Raw genomic sequence first — 14,817 nt, forward strand, 5'->3', positions numbered from 1 at the left:
GCGTTTGAAGAAACACCATTTTCTGAAATGCATTTGCAAATTTACCATTAGCCACGTAATGAAACTCTGTATCCCTTAGTACGATTAAGGGGACAGAAGTTCAGCTTCTACCCATAGACCGAGACATGATGTTGACAATAAAATGAACTACCACAAACTTATTATTCTGCTTTTAACTGTCAAAATATTTTAGCCCTTGTGAAATGTGCCGGATTGAAGGCTGAAGAATGAATGCCCCTTTTTATTAACAGAAATCTTCCATTCTGCTAAATGTTATATTGACAGGGGTGCAACAATGTTAACAGCTTTTCTTACTTACCTCCTCAGCTCTCTCTGTGTAGTTGAATGTAATTACTGCAGTCTCATTTGCCTCTTCAACATACTTTGCAATGTTTTCGTACACATTGGAAGCGTTTATTGCTTTCTGTACAAACCCACTGGCATCAATATTTTTCAAATAACTGTGAAAACAGAAACAAACTTAATTAAAGCTAAAACACATGCTAAATATGTTTTAATTAAGTCTATACAGTATATTATAAACTCGAAGCTGCTATTTTTCATTTTAGATCACATATAATAACAGCATTAAAATTGCAAGGTCAGTTGAAATTTGACTATGCATGCCTTTCTTAATCAAATTCCTTCAAAATTGTTTCAGTTCTGTAAAGAAATAACTTACTTTTCCAACTCAGCAGCAAGTTTCTGAAGTTCTTTGGCATAGTCTATGGCTCGAAGAACCAAGTCCTTGTCGTATCTCGACAAATTAGCTTCCCTTTCTCGCAAGAGTCTGTTGGCTCCATCGATCGCTGCATGGAACTCTGACACATTCTAGATTAAATAGTAAATTAGAGTATAATTATTGGACAGAACTATTTCAAGATGCAGTACCCCTATATTAAAATATATGTTATTGGTGTCTTTGATATATTCTTCCATACACTATTTTTCAACAGGTACTGTAGTTTACAGTCCTCAAAATAATTTTAGCTGCAAAGATGCAAGTTTCCTCAGTCCTTGAAACCTGCTTGCTACTTTGATAGAGATGCAGCAATTAATCTCAATTGAATAGCGATCGCCATGGTTTTTATTAATCAATTCATTGCCCTGGTGCCCCAACCCCGCAAATAATGTAGCTGCATCATGTGATTAACGACTGCCACCCCTCAGGAAGCAAACAAAATTTAAAAGTGGACAGGCTTCTGTTCTGCATTATGCTTTTCATTAAACAATGAAAGAGCTCATCCTCTAATATCCTCGCTAATATTTTCTCTTCTGTGATGTAAAAAATATTTTACTAAAAGAAAACCCAACAGGAAATGAGTAAGGCCCCACTGATAATATTGCTCAGCATTACTGTACCTTTATCATAGTTTCCAGTTCACCAACGTCAAGGCCTGTGTCAATTATAATGTCTCCTGCATCCTCTAGTGTCTCGTTAACATCTCCATAGTCTTCCCTCAGTTTTTGCTGCAAGTTCTGTAAAAAGCAAATCACGCGACATAGGTTAAACATGACAGAAAACTAAGATCATACAAGGACATTCCTTAATTTAAAGTGATTTACCCACTTTCAGTTAAGAAACCAATCGACACACTGCATTTCATTCACTTCCAGACCAATACTACGGTCTACTACAGGTGCTTTCTCGCGACACTGAGCAGGAGTTTAAACTCAAAATTCCATAACAAAACTAGAAAATACAGACACCTACGCAACCAAACTTACAGTATAGACTTATTACCAAAATACATAAAACATATCATGATTACACTATGTAACACAATTTTTGTTCCTGGATAGTAAGTGTTATTTCCTAATTGCTTATGCCTCAAAAGTATAGAAAATGGCTATTATTCCCCACAGACTTTGCTTTTGATATTTCAAAATATCACTATTTCCAATGGGAAAACGGGCAAATGTGTGTCTTTTCGTTCACATAAAGTCAGAAAAAAACAACATATGAATCCAAATTAACATATATTTATACTAAAGTAATACAAAAATGATTACAAAAGATTTAGAAGTGAGTAGTTTTTCAAGATTTTGTAAATACAGTATAATCGTAAATCTCGAAAAACTACTCACTTCTAAATCTTTTGTAGTCATTTTTGTATTACTTTAGTTTAAATATATGTTAATTTGGATTCATATGTTGTTTTTTTCTGACTTTATGTGAACGAAAAGACACACACTTGCCCGTTTTCCCATTGGAAATAGTGATATTTTGAAATATCACTGTCCTGGTCACAAAAGCAAAGTTTGTGAGGAATAATAGCCATTTTCTATACTTTTGAGGCATAAGCAATTAGGAAATAACACTTACTACCCAGGAACAAAAAAATAAATAAATTTTGTTACACGGTGTTATCTTTTTCAGCACTCACAGTTGCAAAAGCACCATATTGTTTTTATAGCCAATCATTATCGCTCTAAATTGATTAACATAACTGTGGTTGCTATGCTGTTGTGTGCCCTTAATATTACCTGTAAGTGATGTAATTCAAGTACAAACTACGTTTAGTCAAAAATAACTTACATTTGCAATGAATACTAGGTGCTTATAGGAAGCCAGAGATAAGGTAAGAAAACATACTAAAGCTTTGCTTCATTGCACGACTTTACAAATCAGGAGACCTTTGCTATAGTTTTCTGTTTCCTTGTTTATAAGGAATAAGGAAACATTTAATCTGTATTATCACCCCTTGAAAACTATTGAAACAAGAATGATTAATTACAGCAACAACTCACTGCAGTGATCACTAAATATTTAATTGGGAATGCTGAATAAGTAATTTACCCTTTTTCTGTATTCCTGCGAAGGCATTTTATGTTCACATTTGAGGTATATAAAATGTGGAAGCCTTTAAAAAAAACACACACACACACACACACACACACACACACACACACACACACACACATATATAATATATATCTATATATATATATATATCTATATATATATTATAATAATTAAAATCCCCCATGAAAAAATAATTATGATGTCAATATAGAAAATCCTGATCATGAAAGATAATAGACTGTTAATAATTTTTCAAATCCACCATTACTTTTTTTTCTTATTATAATTCATTAAAACAATAAATAACTATGAAAAATGTCAACAGGCATACAAAGACTTTTTATTAGAAATGTGATCTTTTAAAGGGAGTTCCACTTTAAGAAATTGACTGAGGCTTGGCATTAGCCCATGGCTAAAAGGCACAACAGCACTATTGTCAATTAATAATAACAAAATTATGGCCAACACAGAATTCCATCCGAGGTTCTGAAATTGCAATTTATTGGGGAACGCAGATTTTCAACATTGTTGCCAAAAATTAAATGCATTTACTTTTTAGAGAATATCCTAATGCAGTTTCAAAATGGATCCATTCATATTTTTAAAAGAATGTGGTTTCATGTGTTTTGACAGACATTAGTTCAAGTCAATGACACATTTTATTACCAACTCAAAAGCAAGTGAATAAGAATTCTGCAGCATGATTTGTAAAGGTCAATCCAGAACACTGCTTGTGAACAGAAGAACCCTTTGTTTTATATATATATATATATATATATATATATATATATATATATATATATATATATATATATATATATATATAAAATATAATATAAATAGAGCTTCCACTCTGAAAAACTGTAGCTCTGGCACACTTACTAACAGGGATATTTTTATAGATAGCGACATCCCTGAGAGGATTGATATTGTGTTAAATTTCAGACAACAAAAGCAATTTTGTGCTCTACATTAATTGAGCAACGATGACATAATGCCACATGCCTTCTTCACCCATCATGTTATCACAGTGTGGGGGTATCACAGAGCTTGGTCTGAGGGCCGGACACTGCTGTCGAGAGTTACCTCATTCTCCTGGAATCTGACAAGGTTTTCTTTGTGTTTCTCCTCAGCTTGCTGAACGGTTCTCACTGTCCCCTCAAGGAGCTCCCTGGTGTCAGACAGCCTGCTGCTGAGCTCCGAGAGCTTGTGCTGAATCGGAGAAACCAGCACTGTGGTGCTGTTCAGCTTCTTCTCCAGCTGAAGAACACGTCTTAAAACTAAACCACATATACTGTTAATGTATAACACAGCCATTTGTGATCTGTCCTTTATTATCACCTGTGAGGGGTGAGCCCTGTTTACGGGGCTACAGTGGAGGTGGCTGTACAGCCATTATTTACACTTTTTCATAAATTTGAAAAAACAACATTATTTGTTGGGCGTACGGGGTGTGTGATGATATATGGAGGTGTCTTTCTCTGTCTGTACATCCGTCTGTCTGTATGTTACACTGGTATACTATAGTAGTGATTTTAATATACTTTACCATGATATATGCTTACCTAAAGACATCTTAAATACCACTCAATGAATGTATTTCTTATTCTATACCATTCTGTACATACTGTTGATACACATCAAGGCTGACCACATAATAAATCTTACAATATGTGAGTTTAATGAAATGGCAACCTTTTTTTTACATGCGGCAAAACCATTAACCAAAGGCAAGGCCTTATGTGATACAGTAGAACAGAAATTAAGGCAAAAAATGGCCTTTGAAATAATATATTTCAGGTTTTTTTTTTTTTGTAGAACTTACTTTGATTCGCTTTCGTGGATTCCTCAGTAGCGATGGGTCCAGTTAAAGACAAGTTCAGTTTTCTCATAGTGTTCACCATTTCCTCTGCTTCCTCCTTCCTCGTGGTGCTTTCTTCAGAGGTCAGATTATGTTGTAGACTGTAGTAGATCATCTTGCCAATAATGTCTACTAGCGACGGATGAAACAACAAAAGAATGAGACTGCATTTAAGATCATGTAATAAGAACCCAACGAGTCGCTGACTTTTGGATGTTAATTGTGTCATAACCTCCATCAAAGCGATATGATAATGGTATCTGCCAGCCTGCAATCCTAACTGGTGTTAACATAATCCACATTGAAACCATATTTGATCTGTCTGCTGGCACATAGGTTTTATTTCTGGCATTCATATAATCACATTAAATCCAGTTAGCACCTTGAATGCTACTGCTGAGTAAGAGGAGCTGTTTTTCGAGGTGATCTGCACGACTGTAGGTGTCTTGTGTCTCCTTCTCCACTTTAAGTCCTTCAGAGATTGTTGTATTTTCCTAGCAAACAGAAACCACAGCATTATTAATCATTACTTTACATTTGGCCACAATTTGCATATTCTACAGCACAGCATTAGTGAAGCCCCAACCTGGAAAAACTGATGCTTGGTTTTATGGAAGCTGCATAAAAGTTCATTGTTTTGTATAACTGTACAATAGCAAATAGAATATTAAGAACATAAGAAAGTTTACAAATGAGCGGAAACCATTCGACCCATCTTGTTATATTTGCATGGGTCAGACTGTATTATCACACAATAATATGTACTGTCCAAAACCAACAAGAGACATATATTATTGTGATGTCTTTTCATCATTCTTTTGGTATGAATTTGAGTTCCAGTCATTTCTTGGTTGAATTTTGATGTCTTAATTTCGTATTCAATGTATTTTTCTTGTGTAGTATTGTGTTTACACCAAGAGCAAAAAAAAAAAAAATTGACATGGTTTATTTATACACATGTATATGTATTGCATTAAAGGTTTTTTTATATATGTTTATATGTTTTTAAATGCATTTTAAAATGCATTATCCTAGTTTCATTTATTACAGCAACATATTTTGTATCATAGTTTGAACATATACATGTTTGCATACCTTTTCAGCCAAAGTGTTCAAATCTGACTGGAGATTTGAGACGGCATCCTCAGCATCATCTGTTTGGAGTAATCTTTGCTCAGACTGGTTGCTCCACCCAGCTAATTGGCTCTGTGTTTGAAAAGTTGCAAAATGAGTTGTGCTTTGAAAATCTTGTTTAGTGAAGTAAATACAAATAAATACAACAATCAAAGCATATCTATTGTATATTCACAGATGACAACCATTGCTATACTCCACAGTCAGTGATTAGTTGTGCATTCAATGTCCATTCTTTTCATTTCTCTCAATAATAGATCTGATTAACACAAGTAAAAAATTCTATGAAATCATTTTAAACCAATAACTACCTTAAAGGGGAGGGTGATATTTGTTATATAAGCATCCCTTGCTGTTACCTGATGAAGTGGACCCCATTATATATGGCCATGCCCTTTTATGAATGACCTAACTGTGTGTGAGTGTGTTATATATTACTGGTTTCCTTGAAGGTGATCATGAAGCCCAACAGTTTACAAGAGCTCTATAAAGTTAGTGATTGGCACATGTAGAAGAACTAGACTCGCAGCTTGGCTTTTTTGTAAGTTATATTCAAGTGTGTAGGTTGTGTAAGCTAGACATGTGGTTTACCACACAAGATCCTGGACAAAGGGATACAATATCTAAAAGAAGTCTAATAATAATGATGCTGTTAGTTCCTGTTATTTTCAGTACCTTGAGGTGCTGGGTTGTGGTGTTGAGGTGATTCAAACGGTTGTTGGCAGCAGCTCCACTGGAAATGTTTACCATGCTTGCTTTGATTTCTTTCATAGATTCATTGGAAAACCTCAGGTCCTCAATTAAATCCCATATACAGTTATCACAGGCTGTTTGGCAAAACAGAACACGAGTCAGTGTTTACTCAGATTTAAAAGCACAGAAAGTTGATTTATTTCTCTTTGTGGAAAATAAAATACAAGGCAAAAAGCTGGTTTCAGTTATCTTCTGCATACTGTATGTCATGTACTAATACCAATAGAAAATTATACAATTATTTAACAAACATTTCCACTCATCATCAAAGTTCATGCTTACATGAATGGTTAAAGCCATGAAATGTTAGGGTTAGGTGAGTTTACAGTGACCAAAGGGATTTCTGAATTCTAAAACTATAGATATATTCTAAGATGCCAAATGAATGCACTCAGTCTTGTATATGCCCTGTGAGAATCTATGAGTTCCATGACCACATTAGTGGTTTGCAGGGGCTATATAAAACAAGCAGGGATTCTGACCTACCAAGTCAGTATGAGGATATACAGCAATTTCTCACAAGAAGGTTCTATACCAGAATGTGGATACAGCCAGAACGCAATAATTATACTCAGTGATACCAGGTATAATACTGGTCTTTCTCTAATGCAGTCTTTTACAACATTCAGATTCCTAAAATGCCTTCACATCGGTCCAGTGATGTCGTTTTTTTTAACGATATGCCATTTACTATTTACTCAGGAAAGAGGCACACCATTGTGATGGCCTGTGCACACTGAATAACAAAAAAAAAACAATGAGGTAGGCAGAGTGACACTGACATCCACGCATTAATCATATTTACCCAAAAATGGTTTGCTTGATTTTACACAATATCAGCAGCAGGTACACACAGTTAAGCAGACAACAGAGGACACTGAATTGTTAATGCAATATTTTTCAATTGACATTTACCCAGAGCCTAACTAAACACTTCCTGGATAATGTGAATTGACAAATAACTTGAACCCACTGGCCCATGCTGTGTTATACAGAGAATAACAGCAACATTAAAATACCTCAAGTGCTATCTGTAAATTAGAATAATGCACCAGCATGTAATGTTATCTAATTTCCACATTCACCAAGCTTACTTATATCACAGGCATTTGCAGCTGGTGGTACAACAGGAACTGAAAGACACTGTCCTGTTTTACTGTTGCACGATCCTCCTCTGCAAGCACATTCTAGAAAGCAAAATATTAACAGTTAAGCCCATGAAAACAAAGAAACTTTTGGGAATCTTTGGAAGCAACTGTTTTCTGAGACATTTGTAAATTATATTAACCATGTGAATAGTTCAAGCCACAGCATACAATGTAAATAATCTTGATTTCAGCTGCTCAGTGAAAATTGCTTGAAAAGTCTCCTGAAAGTATATAGGCTTCATGTTTAGGCACGGTTCAAACACTGAATATCAGAAACACAAAGCCAAGCTGTGGATGGCTCTCTGCAAGAGGGAGCAGCCTTAACAAAGTTCCCAGCAGGTCTTTTAAAATTGGACTGACAGCCTCCTATGCCACCTGTTGCATTTGCCAATATCATGATCTAGTGTAGACTTAATCTTGACGACCTAACAAACAGGTCCTATCGGGAATATAATAAACAAAAGAACATAGTATACCTCAGTGAAATAGTTATCAAGCTGTCTCTACTCAGCTATGCTATGGTGATAGTGATAGATATAGCATGACCACCAGTTACAGTGTACTTACTTTGGCAGCCAGAAGGCCTATAGTTCCAGTAGCCATTCATACAGCGCTCACAGTGCATGCCAGCAGCACCAGGCTGACATACACAGGCTTGCGTCACAGGATTACAGATATCATTCACAGAGGCCACGCCGCACATGCACCTCCTGCATCCACGGCAACTGCTGAATCCATAGTGACCGACCTACTCGTACCGGAGGAAGTGATCATGAGGTTTATCTGTTTACGGTAACACTAGTGTTTACGGTACATGAAGTGTCTCTAATTACTATGTATTTACCTAGTAGTTACTTAGTAAATGTGTATTTACACATAAGTGCAATGTTATTATGCATAGTTACAATGCAATTATGTTAATGTGTACATTTTTGTGCATGATAAACCCTAACCCTATCCCTATTTAACTCTAAACCTAACTCTAAACCTAACCCTAACCCTTTTCTCAGAAGAAATATTTCCATGTCAGATACATTATAACTATGTATAACAGCATTGTAATTATGTGTAATAATACACATGTATTTACTATGTTCAATACACTGTAATTAGATACACAATGTGAAGTGTTACTCTGTTTAAACAAACATAATAAAATGTATATATAGTATCTTCCATCCACATACCATTCTCTTAAATACTGGTCTGAAACAATTTTATATTTCGATATATTTTTTAAATAATGTCTCTCAGACAATTGTTAACATTCACTGCAAACTGAAGATGCCTGGGGTGCACAGCTGTCTTACATTCCATTTCTTACCTCACAGCGGTCACAGTAAGGGCCTGTGACTCCTGGCTTGCAATAACACCTTCCAGTCCTGTCATCACAGGAATCTGCACCACACTTATCACAACTGCATTCTATAGACAATGCAGAGAAACACACACTAGAATTGGCTTGTAACGGAACTGGCATCATTTTATATTAGAAATCTAGTGAATCAATCGATTGGCAAACATTCCTAATCATCTTATAATTCCGATAGCACTGTTTAAATCACAAACTATTAAAAAAAAAAAAAAAAAAAACAAGGTTAGATTTTTTAGATGATCCCATATGGCTAATGGTCAACTCTCCAAATCCAATACATCTCACACTAATTCTGGCATCCAATGATGTTTTATACCAGTATAGGCTTATATTTTTATATTGTTCAAATACTAGCATACTTCATGTACATGTGCTTCCCCCACTACATATAACTATGCAAAGCTTTATGTAAGGTATACTACAGTGGAACCACTATCTATCTCTCTACACTTTGGGTCCAATGTAAAAGTGGTAACCCTAACATGTCATGATCCTGGGCTGTTGAATATAATATAAGCTCATAAATGAAGAAACATCGTAGTGTTTATTTGAGTTTTTAAATTTATTTTTTTATTTTTTTACCTCTGCAGCTCTTGGCGCTGATGGCATCCCCATAGTAACCAGGAGCACAACGCTCACAGTTGATTCCTGTAGTGTTGTGCCAGCAGTTCTGACAGTGGCCAGTCATATTGTGACAATCACTGAAGAGCAGGTTAGGATCAGAGTTCCCATTGCAGTTACATTTCTTACAGGTGCCTCCGATCAATAAAGGGTTGCCATAGTAACCCGGGGCACACCTAGTCAGTAATAAACAAAAAGTTGCAGTTGAGTGAATACACTACATATTTCTTCAGCAATTGTTATTAAAAATACGTTTAAGTTTCTGCCTCTTGTTCTCATACCTCTGGACAGTAGAAATAAAAATGTAGAATACTCTTTAAGAAATGAGATTCAAGGTGATGTGCAACACAACAGCTAGCATTTTATGAGCCATAATACATCTGAGGAATATTAAAATTGGTAAACCCTAATTGATAAAACCTGACTTTTCTTCACTTTCGTCTGGTTCAAGTCTGTCAGGGTAGTATTTCCTTTGGAAGGCATACAGTAATAGTTTTTGCCCTGGGCAAAAACTGAACTTTTTAAAAGTCCTTATAAAAGCCATTGACAGGACACATGACTGATTCTCACCTTTAATTGTTTTTTTCACAGAAGGTACAGTACCGCAATATTGCTGTTGCTTTTTAGAGTTTGTCTGTTATCATTGGTCCTATACGTACCTTTTCTATTCCATTTTATTTTGGGTACTATACGTTCTTTCCACTTCATGTCCGTGTGAAACCACTGCTGGATAACTAGTTACAGTGTTGGGCCTTGTATCAACAGAAGTACTGACCTTTCACAGATGGGCCCAGCATAACCTTCCTTACACATACACCTAACTGCACTGCCTTTCTTTTCACATGAAACTGCAAAGCTGACAGAGAGAGAGAAAAAAAAAACATACAAGGAATTAATAGACATTTACAGATGTTTAACACAGAGAATAAATATTACAGTTTAGTATGTATTTTGTAAAAGGGCACAAAGTAGGTGGGTAATTTTACACCCAACATGTAATTAAAAAGATTTGTAAAATAATGTGCAACACTGGGTATAATAGTGTCAGACAGATTCTCCATAACTTCAAACATACAATCATGAACATCAAATATTGAGGACTGTTAGGTTTAGGTTAATGTTTAATTTTATAAAAAGGCAAAACGGTATTGAAATGTGTGTCCACTGGTTCTTTATTTTCATTCACAGGTAGATTCTCACTGGAGGTGTCAGTTTTTAAAATGGTTGAGACACTAAAAAACAGCAAAATAAAAAGGCAAATGGCTTAGAACGTACTTATTGGAGCTGATCAAAAATGGACATGAGCAAGGCTTGCAGATCAGCTGACCCTCCTCAGCTGTATCACGAATGTATCCATCAAGACACTCTTCACAATAGTCTCCAGTTGTGTTGTTCTGACAGTTCTACAGATCAAGGCAGAGGGACTAATAGAGCATACTCTGGGATGTTTTCATGCAAAATGTGCATTATTGTTCTAACAGAAAATAAAAACTGACTGTTACAATATTTGTATGAAACATCATTTTGCTCCTTTAATTGTTCTTTTCTGTGTTCCTTTGGCTTGTATGTGCTTTGCTTTAGCTGTTTCCATGGTATCTCCTGGGACCACCACAAGCAAAAGCCAGGTCTGGCAATGTACCACTTTCTCATCAGAAAGTCTCCTGTGAGAAACTCAGGTCTTGCCTTAAACAATGTACTGTATATTATTCAAGTTATGCAAACACTAGCATAATGAAATGTTTTATATATAAGTCAATTTGAAATGAAATAGAGCAAAATCCACTAACAGTGAACATTGTAAATACAAAATACAAGACAAGAAAACACTAGTAAGTAGGACACAAAATCCTATGGATGGTGTTTTCCATTGTCCCTACATTTCTGACGTTTAAAAAAATATAATGCTTTTTTCTCTATTTGTATTTTTGTTTATTTATTTTTGTCAATACAGCACCTGACAATGGATAAAAGGGTGATAGAAATAGAATGATTGACTTTAGATACAGGGAACTGTGAACAGATAAAAATATTTCGATTGCTTAAATTCAAATGCACATGCTAGTACTTCGAGATCTGTCAATCAAACTGTAAACATGTGTTTGGATATTCTAGCAGTCAGATCGCTGGTTTTAAACAGCTGAACAAAGTGTTAATGTTTACTTAATTTATTAAAATATTTTATAGATTATGTTGCACATTTATAAAATATATTCATTATGTAGTAGGAGCAAGTTTTTAAATGTTGTGACAACGACCTAATCCTGGGGAGGTCCAGTATCATGTGATAAAAAGAAATGTACAGTAAGAATAACTTAACCAGTAAGAATTATAAGGGTATTATTATTAATTAATAATAATAATAATAATAATAATAATAATAATAATAATATATCCAGACACTTACATTGCAGATACCTGTCACATCTTGACAGCTGTTGGAGTGACCATTACAGCTGCATGGTAAACATGTTTCCAGTTCAGAAAGAAAATGTCCTTTTCCACAAACCTAAAAAAAGAAGGAAAACACCATAAGATTCTGTGTTGCAGGGAACACACTTCTCTATATGCACATTTCAGAACAATGAAACAGAAAATAAAAGTATTGTTCAGCTATACCGGGTTAAGATGTAGTCTTCTGGTGCTCTGAGCAGCTCCCCACAGGAAGGTTAGTTGGCTTAATAATGCATTAAATGATTAACTGGAATCTTAACAGTAAATACAGCAGTGTACAGAATGTACTTGTGATCCATTAAAGCAGAAGTCAAGGAAAGCTTGAAATGAAACTATCAGGGCTTGCAGTGACATTCAGAATGATCACTGATATGTAATCAAATGGACTTTTGCATGGAATAAAAACCCTCGCTAGGCTCCAGCATGTGAGATGGATCATCGCCAATCTGTTAAAAAAATGTCAGCAAGACCTTTTCAACGGGGCAAAGAGGAGTACAAAATGCAGAACATTCCAGAAATGTTTCCTTAATTATATTGTTGAAGTTCAAATCTTTAAAAGACAATATCTGACATTTATCATGAAGGTTCAAATGTCATCTGATTGATTGTGTTTAAATAGCTTTATTTGTCTGGCTCTAATGAACTCATTGATACAAAAAAAGAAATAAATAATCAGCCTGGTGTAAAATTGTGAATTCCTGACTATTTGCCATGTAAATATAAATCATATTCTCTCTGTATAAACATTGTGTCTTATTGTATATATATATATATATATATATATATATATATATATATATATTATAACTATATTATATATATATATATATATATATATATATATAATTGATAACAGAACTGCCCAGTCAAAGGTGTTGTTGTCCATCAAATCAACTGTACAAAGGCCACTCTTGAAGTCAGGACTTAAAGGATGTGTTGCAGTAAGAATACCTCTGTTAAGAAAGGGAAACAAGACTAAAAGGCTAAAATATGCACAAGAACACAGAAATTAGACTATGGAACAATGGTCAAAGGTGCTTTGGACTGTTGATGGATGGAAACTGTTGATGGACTGAAAAGCACTGTGTGGGCTAATTTTGACAAACACAGGAGAACAGGAACTAATGCAACTTAGACCAAGAAAGATTTCTGCAAAATTCAATGCTACCTTAACAGGTTAACTTTTCTCACCAAGAAAGCAACAATAGGTTTGGAGGAAGAGAGGAGAATAATTTAAAGAAAAGTTCATCATGCCCAGTGTTAAGCAAGGTGGAAGTTGTGTGATGGTATATGCTTGTTTTTCTTCCTCAGGCACTGGCAACCTTTGTATTGCAGAAGGATCAATGAATGCTACAAAATATCAAGAGATGTTGCACTCTCATTTGCTACCCGGTGCTAGAAGGCTTATTGGACGGAAGTTTTTATTCCAGCAGGATAATGACCCTGAGCATTCTGCAAAGGACTTTCTGAAAAAAGGAAGATTACAGTTATGGATTGGCCATCTTAGTCCCCAGACTTGAATCCCATCGAGATGTTGTGGATTGACTTAAAGGCTGCTGTTGCAAAAACGAAACCAAAGTCGATTGCAGAACTCAAAGCCGTGTGTGTTGAAGAATGGACAAAAATATCTCCAGAAAGATGCCAGGAACTGGTTTCAAAATACAAAAAGACTGCAAGACGTAAAGGAAGCAAAGGGTGGGCACACCAAATACTTTCATACTTTGACAAATACTTTTGTTTGCGAATGTGTGTGTGTGTGTGTGTGTGTATATATATATATATATATATATATATATATATAGTAAATGTTGTAATAGAAAAACATTTTTTCAATGAGTCTAACTGTCTTTATTTTCCAACTTGGACAGGCCTCCTCCATATTATAATTTTGCATGCAAAGCCTGACATTTGATTTGCCTGCAACTGATTAATAAATATTTCATCAGCCCATTCAGCTTCAAGTTCACAAAAACATAAGAGCAGTTAGGAATAAGAGGACATCATTTTTCAAGTGTTGTCTCACGACTATGTGGCCATGCATTTTGTTAGCCTTTTAAACTGCCTCTCCAGGTGCCTGGATTCGTTACAAACAACAAAGTGTTTTTCATAGAGTCTATTTTAATTCCATACATTTGGAATTACATCCTGTATTTTTCTGGTAGAATACAACACATTTCACTTAATATTGAATTTGGATGAGCCTCTGTGTATCTGTGGGCTATACCTGCACCTTGGTGTGTTTTTCAAATGTAAGAATTTGAATGGTTGATTTGTATCCCATGGTTTAGGTCAATTGTGTTGAAGAGACAGAGCAAAGGTCCCAGCACAGATCTCTCAGTAGCTCGTCTTAATTGAAGGTTAATCCTCTTAAAGGTAGTCTCTGCTTTGTGTTTTTTCCTTGATTTCACACTAAAATGAATTTAACAATTAATTGTTATTGTTCCACTTTGCCAGATCCCTTTGTAAACCCAGATTGATGTCATACACCTCATATGGATTTTTAGATAACACTCAGGAAGTTATGTAGATTGATGTTTTGAGTGGAAACTCAAGGAGGTTTACTATACAGTTTAAAACAATTTTGCTATCTGTTTATTTAAAGCGTACCAACATGATATCTGACAACAAGGGGAGATTTTGGCTCATCTGCCAAATTTCTTTTAGTGCG

General features: G+C 35.1%; 1 protein-coding gene across 2 annotated transcripts in view; it reads right to left on the reverse strand.

Moving 5' to 3' along the window:
• LOC121317574 (laminin subunit alpha-4-like) overlaps nt 1-14,817 on the reverse strand; it is a 41,906-nt gene that overhangs the window by 21,971 nt on the left and 5,118 nt on the right. Inside the window, exons 2-16 of one of the 2 annotated variants that reach the window (XM_041253658.1) lie at nt 12,103-12,204; nt 10,974-11,101; nt 10,474-10,554; nt 9,660-9,874; nt 9,027-9,127; nt 8,270-8,450; nt 7,649-7,741; nt 6,477-6,628; nt 5,763-5,873; nt 5,050-5,161; nt 4,632-4,799; nt 3,893-4,086; nt 1,363-1,479; nt 683-831; nt 320-461 (exon numbers count right to left, since the gene is read on the reverse strand). In XM_041253658.1, the coding sequence (XP_041109592.1) occupies nt 320-461; nt 683-831; nt 1,363-1,479; nt 3,893-4,086; nt 4,632-4,799; nt 5,050-5,161; nt 5,763-5,873; nt 6,477-6,628; nt 7,649-7,741; nt 8,270-8,450; nt 9,027-9,127; nt 9,660-9,874; nt 10,474-10,554; nt 10,974-11,101; nt 12,103-12,204 (2,046 nt within the window). The remainder of the gene's footprint in view (nt 1-319; nt 462-682; nt 832-1,362; nt 1,480-3,892; nt 4,087-4,631; nt 4,800-5,049; nt 5,162-5,762; nt 5,874-6,476; nt 6,629-7,648; nt 7,742-8,269; nt 8,451-9,026; nt 9,128-9,659; nt 9,875-10,473; nt 10,555-10,973; nt 11,102-12,102; nt 12,205-14,817) is intronic. The other variant, XM_041253659.1, reaches the window with a different exon arrangement.

This window comes from Polyodon spathula, chromosome 6 (assembly GCF_017654505.1).
Source record: "Polyodon spathula isolate WHYD16114869_AA chromosome 6, ASM1765450v1, whole genome shotgun sequence".
In the NCBI taxonomy this organism is placed as follows: Eukaryota; Metazoa; Chordata; class Actinopteri; order Acipenseriformes; family Polyodontidae; genus Polyodon; species Polyodon spathula.